General features: G+C 38.5%; 1 protein-coding gene across 4 annotated transcripts in view; it reads right to left on the bottom strand.

Annotated features, from left to right (window-relative positions):
• The window catches only part of LOC134571899 (ankyrin repeat and fibronectin type-III domain-containing protein 1-like), a 261,503-nt gene that overhangs the window by 32,638 nt on the left and 215,335 nt on the right, over positions 1-13,530 (bottom strand). For all 4 annotated transcript variants that reach the window (XM_063430579.1, XM_063430580.1, XM_063430582.1 and 1 more), the window contains 7 exons: positions 13,122-13,316; positions 11,218-11,331; positions 9,094-9,191; positions 3,751-3,841; positions 2,912-3,019; positions 1,790-1,889; positions 353-485 (listed from right to left, as the gene is read on the bottom strand). In XM_063430579.1, coding sequence (XP_063286649.1) covers positions 353-485; positions 1,790-1,889; positions 2,912-3,019; positions 3,751-3,841; positions 9,094-9,191; positions 11,218-11,331; positions 13,122-13,316 — 839 coding nt within the window. The remainder of the gene's footprint in view (positions 1-352; positions 486-1,789; positions 1,890-2,911; positions 3,020-3,750; positions 3,842-9,093; positions 9,192-11,217; positions 11,332-13,121; positions 13,317-13,530) is intronic.

Raw genomic sequence — 13,530 nt, 5'->3', positions numbered from 1 at the left:
GAGATAGAAAGCTAAAAGCTATAATTTTATCATTTCTATCTAACTTGTGGATGTTTGAATGCATAGAAATTCTCACTGAATGTTCATCTGACACAAATCTTTGTGTCCTTCGTTTATACCTCACATCGCACCACCTGTTTACTAAAGTGCTAGCCACACCCTTAAAAATATTTTTTAAATGTTGATAGATGTGATTCCAAAAGTCCATTAAATTGATTGAGCAATGTTTTTGTAGGTCGGTTGAGATCAATATAAAAATACAGAAGGCCAGCTAGATGAGATTGTATGACATACCGTGACTTTGACCCTGTAGTTAGTAGGTGCATGTGTTGAAACGAGTTGTTAGGTATACCTTGGTAAACCACAAGAAGTCCTGCATGAGCAGACAGGAGTAGGAGTCATCTATTTCCACCACTGGAATCTGATCTTCGTGAGTGACCAGAATATTGTCATCCTTATAAAATATTGATGCAAGGTAAAGACCCCTGAATAAATAAAGGTACAATATGATATGATAAGTATACAGGTGCCTTGCACGATCTTAGACAGTGTTTTCAGAGAAACTTTTTTTTTCTGTCTACAGGCCAGACGAAGTAGTGTGTCACTGGAACAAGGCTTATTTAGTATAAGTTGCTGCTCTAATTGTCACCATTTTTAATTTATACCATGTGTAAAAATGAATTCTAGGTCAGTGTTCTTAAAGGAACTATGTACTCACTAGTACAACCTCTTATTGAGGTTGTTTTAGTGCTGCAGTAGTTCACCATACATTTAACCCCAAAATGTTTTGTTTTACTAATTAGAAGGCTTGCATGCCTCCAAGCCCTCTGAATAGGAGAGTCTGGACTGTTAGCTCCCGGCTGTCATGCCCAGGCATACTGTGACATCACGGACGCATGTGCAGTGCCCTCACGACTTGCCATAAAGAATCATTCTATGCTAGCGCTACAGTCCCCAGGATTGAGTTCATGCAAGGAGGAGCTCAAGAGAGATTTGGCACTAGAGAAAAGGTAGGTAAAATTATTTATTTATATATTTCAGCACAGGTGTACATGCAATCACCAGTAACATTCAACTAGTTTCCATGGTGGCCGCTGTCCTGTTAGAAAATTTGCTTGATAATTGTTTCAGTCCTGGTTCCCACAATGCAAGTCATATAAAAAATTACAAAAAAAACACTACCACGATGTATTCACAGCCACATAATTGACTTGGTAGAGCACATTGGCCCACAACTTGTTTTAAAAAAGACTGTGAATAGTGTGAGTTACCTCAATATCTACTGACCTGCAGTTTTACCTCAGGCTCATTAAGCAGACATCCATGTTTCACTAAAACCTAAGCACACCTGGTAGTTTCCTCAGATGGGCAGGCTTTTATTTAGGAACAGTGTACAGCAGGAGCAACATTTCGGCTCTTACTTGTGCCTTTGTCAAGCCTTCCTATTTGAGGAAACTACCAAGTGTGCCTGTTTTTTTTTTTTTAATGAAACTTACCAGTGGACTTTGTAAATTTGCCCTCCCTTACTGAAGCATGATTGTGGGATTACTCTCTTGCAAGTGTGTGCCCTACTCAATCTCTGTCTAAAACTGACATCTAAATAAAACAACTAGTTGTTGTTGAACTAAACCTCCCACAATGCTTTGCAGCCTAAAAACTGGGAGTTGTTGTTCTTCAACAGCTTGGGGTCTACCTTTTGTCCACCTCTGCTCTAACCCATTCCTGTTTTGCTGTCACCTAGTGAAATGCAATTGTCATGGCAGAAATTCTACCATTAAATTCAATGTACCTTTTTAGGCCTTTCAGGAACTTGCTGCTGGGATGGAAGAGGTGTTTCAGGCTCTTGGAGACTGAGTGTTTTCTACTCTGTGATTGATTTTTGAATGGTTCTGCAAAATAATGAGAATTTACATTATAAAATGACCCCTCTGTATACACTGGGCTAGCAGGCCCATCGCTAAAAAAAAGTTAAACCAAAAACTTGAAAATACAGACGTGTGTGTGCTTTCATTTTGTGTCAATGCCAACTGATAAGGTACACTTGATTGTTAACACAAACAGGACTACAGAAGATTATTTACACCTCATATAAACCATGCAGACACAGTCAAGTTGGTTTTCAGCCAAATATGGAAAATGTGTTATCTAATTGGATTAGAGGAACTACTATGAACTAGGTTTTATTTTTAAAACCCAATAATACAACTTTGAATTGTGTGATCTCTATAATAAATATCTATATCTGATATCTATAATATATATCTGATATCTATAATAAATATTTGCAAACTTTAGAAAATCCAAGGTCATCTGTATCTACAGAATATAGTGAGATATATAAAAACACATTCAGTGAGCTGCAATTCTATAGGTGAAAACACTTGATTAATAAAATTGGCCAGGCTCATTCAAGTGGATAGAAAGGCCACAGATACTTATGACTACTGTTTACAATCGTGGTGTGAAGGAGGGCATCTCTGAAATGTCCAGCATCCACACGTGTTGTCACCAGCATGAGAGCTGAACGGGTCAACTGAATTCAGGTTGAGTTATAATGAGGGAAAGGGAAGGATAACAGATCAAGTGAAAACTTATACACAAACCACAAGATGAAAAAACCCCACAAAGGGTAGAAAGATGGGGTAAAAAAAAAAAAAAACACACACAGAAAAGACACATAGAATCACAAAGTGGGTGAGGGAGCAGGCAGAAGTCATATATAAAATGAGCCAAATTGAAAGAAAGGTTAAACAAAGATATACAAATATATTAGCACAAATATTGCTGCACAGAATGTTACTGCCATCCTGGCTGATGAGGTCTCATTACTATGAAACATCCTAACCACCTGTGTTCCTATGTAACTAATTATAGGGATGGTGAATATTTCTCTATGTAAAGACCAACTCACCGTGGCATACGCATTGCTGATGTCCAGTCTTCACTTGGCCAAGTAGAAGATCCAGAGCTTCTGCCTGACCTCTCCTTCTTGGAGCTCTTCCATCGTATTCTCGCCAGTCTACAGGGACAATTTATTTGCACAACAATTTATTATTACACAACCATGTTACAGTGCTGCCTCCTACACTATTTAGGGTTGTTAAGTGTCTCGTTAGAGATGTTGCCTTTTAGCTCAAAGAAGCAAAAGGCAACATCTCATTGTTAGTGTAGGACTCACCTAAGATGTTTGTCTTAAGGTGTCATGTCAGCTTACACTTTAATGGCTTTGGGAGTGATACTAAAAAGCTCCAGTTCTTTAATAGGGAATTGGGATAGTGCGCAGGGAAAGTTTTTTAATTCTATGTATTGAGCCTAATGAGTACTATAGTCAGTTCTGCCACCCAGGAGTAGTGGGAGTTTGAGCACAAGGCATCATTTTGTGTGTTTCGATGATCAAGTATGTCGAATGTGTAAATATGGTGACCTAATCTGACATTGTCTCACTAGGGAAAAATACAAGCATAAATACTTTTAATAGAGCGTCAGCTACTGTTTCAGTCTAGCTGTTGGACAAGGTTACCACCTCCCGAGTACAAGGTAGCAAAACCCACTATGGTAAGGATGCACCATTTCCTAGAGGGACCGGGCTTCGCTAAAGTGCTGATTTGATCCACTGCCAATTCATAGGAATGATTCTCCACTGATGGCATGGACTTTTAAAGGAGACCTTAGGTTGACCATCACAGTAGCCCACATGCTGATACACAACTGCACTCCAATTATAACACCGATATATTTAGGACTACTTACTTGAAGGAATAGCAAAAGCGGGAAGTGAAGTCTGTGGGGGTCCCCAACCTTTCATATTGTAAGCAGATACTTGTACATAATACATAGTGCCCTATGAAGAAATAATAAAAAAGGTCAGCTACACATTATTGTTTAAGAATCTGGCAGCCATCTCGCTCTTACAATTACGCTACTTTTAAATTGGCACATGTATAACAGTAAAAAAAAATCACCCTGACATTAAAATATAGAAAAAACGATCAGGAAGTGATATCACTAAGAAAAATGGGGCTACAAATCCATGCATTATAACATCACTTCCTGTAATTATCATGCTTGCAGCTTCTGGCATTCATCAAGAAATTAGGTGGGATTGTATGCTTTTGAATGGTTATTCATCTGATGATAAAAGTTGGCACAGAATCTAAGCATTATTTGGACAATAAACATAAATCATTATAAATCAAAATGCCAACAGGACTTGAACATTTAAACAGAGCAATCAGTGGCTCAAGATTAATTAACAATACAGCATTCCCTTAGTCTGCAGGGATGTCATCAAACTATAAATTATTGTAGCATATTTCCAATGGTGAAGACACCCATCTGCTACTACATAGATTTTTGGACTCCTGATAACATAAGAAAATGTCCAACTGGTGGCTTGCTCAAGTGCACAAACCTAGCTTAATAATAATAATAATAATAATAATAATAATAAAATAGAAATGGAATATTAATAAAGATACAGTTGCAAGAAAAAGTATGTGAACCCTTTGGAATTATATGGATTTCTGCACAAATTGGTCATAAAATGTGATTTGATCATCATCTAAGTCACAACAATAGACAATCACAGTCTGCTTAAACTAATCACACACAAAGAATGAAATGTTGCCATGTTTTTATTGAACACACCATGTAAACATTCACAGTGCAGGTGGAAAAAGTATGTGAACCCCTAGACTAATGACATCTCCAAGAGCTAATTGGAGTGAGATGTGAGGTGTTGGTTACAGCTGCCCTGCCCTATAAAAAAAACACACACCAGTTCTGGTTTTGCTTTTCACAAGAAGCATTGCCTGATGTGAATGATACCTCACACAAAAGAGCTCTCAGAAGACCTACGATTAAGAATTGTTGACTTGCATAAAGCTGGAAAGGGTTATAAAAGTATCTCCAAAAGCCTTGCTGTTCATCAGTCCATGGTAAGACAAATTGCTTATAAATGGAGAAAGTTCAGCACTGCTGCTACTCTCCCTAGGAGTGGCCATCCTGTAAAGATGACTGCAAGAGCACAGCGCAGACTGCTCAATGAGGTGAAGAAGAATCCTAGAGTGTCAGCTAAAGATTTACAAAAGTCACTGGCAAATGCTAACATCCCTGTTAGCGAATCTACAATACGTAAAACACTAAACAAGAATGGATTTCATGGGAGGATACCACAGAGGAAGCCACTGCTGTCCAAACAAAACAATGCTGCACGTTTACAGTTTGCACAAGAGCACCTGGAAACAGCAGTACTGGCAAAATATTCTGTGGACAGATGATACCAAAGTTGAGTTGTTTGGAAGAAACACACAACACTATGTGTGGCGAAAAATAGGCACAGCACACCTCATCCCAACTGTGAAGTATGGTGGTGGGGGCATCATGGTTTGGGGCTGCTTTGCTGCGTCAGGGCCTGGACAGATTGCTATCATCGAAGGAAAAATGAATTTCCAAGTTTATCAAGACATTTTGCAGGAGAACTTAAGGCCATCTGTCTACCAGCTGAAGCTCAACAGAAGATGGGTGTTGCAACAGGACAATGACCCAAAGCATAGAAGTAAATCAACAACAGAATGGCCTAAACGGAAGAAAATACGCCTTTTGAAGTGGCCCAGTCAGAGTCCTGACCTCAACCCGATTGAGATGCTGTGGCATGACCTCAAGAAAGCGATTCACACCAGACATCCCAAGAATATTGCTGAACTGAAACAATTCTGTAAAGAGGAATGGTCAAGAATTACTCCTGACCGTTGTGCACGTCTGATCTGCAACTACAGGAAACGTTTGGTTGAAGTTATTGCTGCCAAAGGAGGTTCAACCAGTTATTAAATCCAAGGGTTCACATACTTTTTCCACCTGCACTGTGAATGTTTACATGGTGTGTTCAATAAAAACATGGCAACATTTCATTCATTGTGTGTTATTAGTTTAAGCAGACTGATTGTCTATTGTTGTGACTTAGATGATGATCAGATCACATTTTATGACCAATTTGTGCAGAAATCCATATAATTCAAAAGGGTTCACATACTTTTTCTTGCAACTGTATGAACTTGTTGGAGTGATTGCTAGATGGATGACTGATTCACCTCCTCTATTACCTGGAAATGACAGAATCCTTCAGCCAATTGCTAGATTGTAATGTAATTCTATGGAGTTTTAGTGAGGGTTTGCTTCTTGGTGTTTTCATGCAGTGCTATAAGTTAGGAAGAAATGTTGGTATGTGTGCAGTCCCTGTACACCTCCTGCAGGTTCAAGAGGCTAACATAATGGATGTGAAGAGGCAGTGAATGTTCATGCCGCACACAAACGTGCACTGGCTAAATAAAGAAGCAATATTTCCACAAATTACATCAGAGGGAAAGGGTGTAGTCTGGGCAGCATTGCCGCACTTTATGTATACTTAGACTGATAACTGTAGGGAAATAAAATAATTATGCATTCATTTGCTCAGATGTTTGTTGGATAGGCCTCTGTTTCAAATGAAAGCAGGTCTACATTTCTAAGTAAAAGGAAGTGTACAGCGCAGAGCATACATTATAACCACAACACCAGTGCTTTGCAGCAAGACCCGAAATACAGTGCTGCCAAAGAGCTCCATTTTATTCAAGGGTAAAGGTACTGCCATGCACATATGCTGTACAGGCTTTCTCATAGAAAGCTATTGGTTAAATGTCCACTAAACAGCTCCCTAGCCATGCAATGAGCCTACACTTTAATGGCCACTGGAGTGATACTAAAAACATGCAGTTACGGGGATTTGGGACAGGGCACCTGCATATTTTTATTTAAGTAGCACAAATTGGATTGTTGTGCCCTTTATACAGTTACTGATAGATGCTGCATTTTTTTAAAATTGTCTGTGAAAACAATGCACACAGGTTCTATGAATACATATATAGGATTCCCAAGGTTGCCAAACCTTATAAAATGTTGTAGTAGTATTGCAGACCTGAGCTGTGAGCTTGTCTATTAAGTAGTTATCCTTTATTTTTATTTTATCGTTCTCAGGAATGTGAACCCCAATATAAACTTGAGCCAATGCCCCGTCCAGCTGCAAGATTACCTTTATTAAACAACCTTAGTTCGTGTGACGTAAGCCCCTCCAAGTTTTTAGCCCAAAGAAGGGACAATAGGTCTATTAAAAACTGATGTCAACAAATCTCTGTCCCTCGCCCTATATCTTTGTACTTGGACTTTCACACCACATATGAATATATGTGCCAGTCTACCCATAACCTCTCCAGCAAACATCCAAAATGGTTTTCCCAATGTTACAAGGTTTCACTGGTGTGTTGTACCATTTATATATATCTGCTCTTGTTGACTAATGCAGATAGACGATTTTGAGGCCACTACTCTCCAATGTTTGTTTCACATCTGCCTTCCAGTGTTCTATATATTTTATTTATTAGTCTACTAGTCTAATATGATAGATTCTGCACATTTTTCTTTTATTTACATTAATTAACATGCAATCATGATGCAGGGGCAGTTATCATGCTGTGCTGGAGCTGCAGTTCAACTCTGTGAGTGTGAATGGAAGGGCCATACTGTATTGGACCAGAAGATACATAGACTGTCGTCATACTGTGCTTTGGCTCTGTGTGTGTGTGTTGGGATACAGAGACTGTTGTCATACTGTGGTGGACCTGCAGTTTGGCTGTGTGTGTGTGGGTTGGGAAACAAATACTGTTGTCATACTGTGCTGGACCTGCAGTTTGGCTCTGTGTGTGTGGGTTGGGATACTGTTGGGATACAGAGACAGTTGTCACACTGTGCTGGACCTGCAGTTCTCAGGGAGATAAAACAGCTCTACTCTGCATCCTCGACCAGCCTGTGACCTTGTTAGCTATAGGGGTTGAGCCCTGCATTTGGAAATGGTGACTGAGTGGAGTCACTGCTCCTGTTCTCCAATTAGCTATGGAGATGGTGAGAGGGTTTGATCTGTGTAGGTGGCAGAAGGCCAAGTTGTGATTTATTATGAGTGCCGGGATGGTGGGGGAATGCCAATAAAGCAGTGGGAGTAAAGGGCCAGAGAATAAATCAAGACAGATGCTGATAGGAGAGCTTTTCCTCTCAAACGTTTTTTCTGATCGAGCCAGAAAACATCTTGCATGCACAAAGAACACTGTGTGAACCATCCTATGTGACTATATCCCACCCTCCCAAAAGGAAGACTAAGCGTAATAATATTATATGAGCAGAGGGTTAAGGAGAGCTGTGGGTTGATAAGGGATGTCACAGTCTAGTAAATATTTTCCCAGGCACAGAAAGTTGCCTTATTGAACATTCACCTGCTGCATTGTCTAGAGCCCATCTGCTCCACCACTGTCTTGTCTCCATGAAGCTGTGAGATCAGACAGGATGTCTCTGTCAGTAACAAGCTCACTAATGCTGCTATAATTAATGTAATTTAGAGTTTGACAATGCTGCATCCCGAGGGCCCATGTTATTGAAGCTTCCCATAGTCATGAGTGGGCTTAAACACTCTGTTACTTTCTTAAGAAAGGTATTGCTTCATGTGTGAAAAAAATCTTATTGTTTAGGGGGAAGTCAACAGACAGTTATCTAACAGTGGTTAGGGAAGCCCAGCAGGGAAGCCCAGCATTGATGTTACCAAGAACTGCTCTCAGCGCCACTCCTGAGAGGGTTAAATTAAAGATTCCCTTATTTAAAGGGCTGTGAAAGTGTCTAATACATTTCTAATGGTGGCATGACTCCATAGAAAAGGGAACTTATTATTATTTTGATGGTTTTATGTCTGTCCGTTGGGGTTTCTTCACTAAGCTGGTATTTGTGGAGGATTGACAGTGGAACATGAAAATGAAGTTGGAAAGTTCAATGTAACTATTTTGTTGAACATGTTGTCTAAAGTTTGCAAATCCCTTGTCATTTCTCCACAATTTCCTATTTAACAACTGAAGTTTCAAAGATACAAACTTGGTATTTTACTTTACGAGTCACCCATTTCAATCAGTGTCAGATTAAAGGGTTGGAATTTGGAATGATACAGTTCAAGTAAGCATACGGGTACGTCATGATTTTCTAATGAATTATTTCTGTCACCATGAGAGATCATTAGTTACTTACTGAAATAAGTCCTCTGATGTTGAAGTGCAGATTTCTCAGCTTTTCAATAACCACTTCTCCCACATTCGGAGAGAAAGATGAGGAGAGACTCCATTCCACTGTACAAATTAGAAAACCAATATCATCAGCTATTACACACAGTAACGGCAGAGCCCTTTATAAATACTGCACCATACCAAATCTTATAATATTGGCACATTTATTCTGCTAACTAAGGCACTAGACAACTTTATTTTAAATATTTAAAAGTTTTTTGAATGTATGCAGTCCTTAACACATAGGAATACCAAATGTGCGCATCACATACTGTGCTGAAAAAAGAAAGTTATTGGCAGTTTTATCAGAATAACCCTGTGCTTCTCAGGGTTCAATTTTTTCAGGGTTATACTGATACTTACACAAAGATAAAGCACAGCGCTTACAGCAGCAGTAGCTTAGTATCCAACAGCTTAAAATACATGGTAAAAACAAAGAGAACGTTACCTGCGCTCTGGCCTAATTCCCCATGTACATTTAAACAAAATGGAGGCTATTTAGTTTTTATTCCAATGGTCATTTGAATATATAAGCTCGCCTGCCACGTCAAGGCAAGCCTCAATAGGTGAGTTCCTACATTAGCCATTAGATATGCTGACATCAGCCAAGAATCTTAAAAAATACCCCTTCCTGTCTCATTAGAGATGTTTATACTTTGTTTTGATACCAGCAAAGTTTATTGTATGTGTAGAAGCCCTATAAAGGGTTAAATGTGAAAGGGTTTATAAAATACCCCTTCCTGTCTTATTGGAGATTCTTGGCTGATATCAGCATATCTAATGGCTAGTGTAGGAACTCACCTATTGAGGCTTGCCTTGACGTGGCTGGTGAGCTTATATATTCAAATGACTATTGGAATAAAAACTAAAGAGCCTCCATTTTGTTTAAATGTACATGAGGATTTAGGCCAGAGCGCAGGTAACATTCTCTTTGTTTATACTGATACTTGTTTTTGTCATCGTTCAATAGATATAAGAGATGTCAAACTTTGACTCTTATTGTGCTCTTTAACTACACCTCCCATAATTCTCACCAACCAATGAGCTGGCAAAGAATTTTGGAATATGTAGTCTACGTGACTTAGGAAACCTGCTATATCCGGTATGCCCTTTTATATAAAGCCTTACTTGTTATGTCCGAATAATGACTTCCATGAGTTGCTCATCATGTGACTGTGATTTAGGTTTCCATGCCCACATTAGAGCGTCTACTTTTCCTTATTTATAACTTTAGAAATACGCATTGGTTTAAAAACAAATGGTGCATCTCTCTTGATGATCTCTCTCCTGGGCACTATTAGACATCACTTATTATTGTGAGATTAAAATGTGTGTGTATATACTGTTCCTAGAATATTTGTATATTATCCCTTCAGACCAATTTACACATTGATAAAGAAGAACAATGAATATAAAATCTTTCAGTGCATTGCTATATTAATTTCCTACTAAATATATTGTTGCTTTCATATCTACAAGAATATAATTATTAAATGATCTGCTCATTATTTCAGTGACCATATCAATATTTAGAATCTGCAACTGCATGAAGGATGACATCATCTATGAAATAATTCCCCATAATGAATGGGGAAGGAAGCACAGATCAGCACTGGGAGCAATAATCTCAGTCAGAACCGAAACATTTGGTCTGTCTGGCCACATACAGCTTCAGCCCCTAAACCAGGAACAACACGATGCTGACGAGACCCAAAAGGTCGAAACTGTAGAATCAATGGCTGGTTTCTGATCAATTTTCCTTTTTTTTTATCCCAGCACTTTCTTTGGTTTAAAACAGGGCTACGCTGCTACGAGTGCCTGCGGAAATGCAGGTTGAGGTCTGATAAACAATGCCTGTCTGTGCATATATAACATGTTCAGTATTAATAGTCCACTCACACTGTTATTATTTCACAAAATAGCTGAAACTAAAATATAGCTAAATTGGAGATTGTTTTACATTCAGCTATTTTGTCCTAAAACTGGAAATAATTCACATTTAATTCCTGATAAATCATACTTTAGTGACAGTTTAAAAAAAAAAAAAAAAAAAAGTTATTTCTGTCATCTATGGCTCAACATTACCAACCTTTGTACTTTGTGACCACAGCTGAATTTACACTCAGTGGCTCCTGGAAAGAGACCTGTAAAGTAGTGCTACTGGTGACAGCCAGGCAGACGTTCGTTGGGGCATCTGGAACCCCTGCACCAAAAAGAAAATGACAGGTAACGACCACCCTACGTAGTATACGATGAATAACAAACTAGCGATGTATGTGGCTACAGTAGGCATCTCACAATGCCTAATGTGGTAACACATGTTACAGCTGTAGTTTTTAATCAAACAGGAAAGAAGTAAATATTGGAAGTGACAAATAGTACTAATACAGTAAGAAAAAGTGATACAGTGCAACAACAGAACTGTTGTAACCACCTGAGTGGGACCCCTCAAACCACTCTAACAATAGCAAATAAAATACATACAATAGTGGATCACACTTCTTATGGCTTCCTAAAATAAAAACATAAAAACATATAGTGTAATAGAGTAAATATATTATAAAAAAGGAAGATGGTTAAGATCATGTACTCACAAGCCGGGAGCCAAATAAAATCATATGGCTCCCATGAGTGTTGCAGTGGGACACTTAGTAGGACGTCCCTGTCTTTTCTTTAGTCGTTCTGAAGGTAACAGGAACAACGGAAAAATAAATTCTTTCTTGAAACTGAATTTATTAGATGTAAAATGCTGGTAAAAAATACAGGACTGCTCTTAACAAAACAAAAAGTTAAAAGAAGCAAAGTCCAATAGCCAGATGGCTATCCAAGTCCATAAAAAGCACTAAAATATAAAGTGCAGATGAAGCAGGCATAAATGTCCTTAGTGGTCTTGAATAAAGCAGGCACAAATGTCCTCAAAGGTCCTGATACGCGTTTCGCCCCTAGTGCTTCCTCAGTCTGTAGTAACTTATGGGGTGTTTGGTGGTCTTTTATGTCGCTATTTGCGGCTTACTTTAGGGTTCCGGTATCAGCATTTGGAACGCATGTTGCGTTCCATGCGTCGATGACGTCACTTCCGGTTTCCCATTTGGCACTTTTGTGACGTCACTGGAACGTGCAGTGGAACGCATGTGCGTTCCACACTCGTGCATATGTGGAAATGAAAAAAACAGGGATATAAACAGATATTTCTCATACTGAAACATATCCAAATAGGTAGTCTTCAGAAAAAAGAATCTTATTACAACATTAAAGATATGGAAGGTGTATTCAAATATTGATCTGTTACTTTGGTAACAACACCTGCTTACCAAAGTAACAGATCAATATTTGAATACACCTTCCATATCTTTAATGTTGTAATAAGATTATTTTTTCTGAAGACTACCTATTTGGATATAGACATCTTCCTTTTTTATAATATATTTACTGTATTACACTATATGTTTTTATGTTTTTATTTTAGGAAGCCATAAGAAGTGTGATCCACCATTGTATGTATTTTATTAAATATTGGAAGTGCACTGGTAAATACATTGTATTTTAAAAACCTCTGTATATGCCAGCTCTATGGCTAACATAACGTGTACATGAAATTATAATCACATTAAAACAGGTCTCTTTAAACTGCCCTTTTTTGATGATGCTCTACACCACCAGATCCAATGACAGCACAGTAATGGGTTTTATCACAACATGGAAGAAGCCAGCACATTGTTCTTTTATAGCTTTGGCTATATTTTACTTTAGTGTGCATTTCGCCACACATATACATACATTGTTTTTATTCTCTTTTTTCTCACTGTAACTTTAAGATTCACTTTGGGTGACTACCCAGATGTAACTTTGAAACATGAATACAATTAAATAAATCCATTGCATGGCCAATCACCCTTTGAATGTGAATACCCACTGTTTACGAAGTCCTCCTTTATTATACAAAAGATGATATACTTGCTGTATGGTGTGTTTGGGAAATGCTAAGCTACTTACGTGCATGCTCAAACCCAGCTTTCATACGCTTGTAAAGCCGATAGCGCCATTCCCAGGATTTGAGCTGTTTTTCTTTTTCAGTGCAGTCTGCGTTTGGTGCTTCATTTACAACTTGGGCTGTGAGGTCATTCACTCTTTGCTCAGCCTCTCGGACCAGTGTAGACAGGTGAAGTGAGCGGCTTTCCAAGCTCATGACTATGAAGAGAAACAACAGTGTGTGTAATCGTGCAATGTAGATCAAATACTCAATAAATGGATGTTAAAGTGCACAATGGATACATACTGGTACATTACAATCTATTGTTTGCTAATTATATATATTTACTCATATAGCGCAAACATGTTCCACAGCATATAATCTTTCAGTATTAGAGTTAGGTGGATATATATCGCTAGGTGTCTAGCCAAG

Source organism: Pelobates fuscus, chromosome 8 (assembly GCF_036172605.1).
Source record: "Pelobates fuscus isolate aPelFus1 chromosome 8, aPelFus1.pri, whole genome shotgun sequence".
Taxonomy (NCBI): domain Eukaryota; kingdom Metazoa; phylum Chordata; class Amphibia; order Anura; family Pelobatidae; genus Pelobates; species Pelobates fuscus.
The sequence above is the reverse complement of the archived record's forward strand: the minus strand, read 5'-3'. Positions and strand labels throughout refer to the sequence as shown.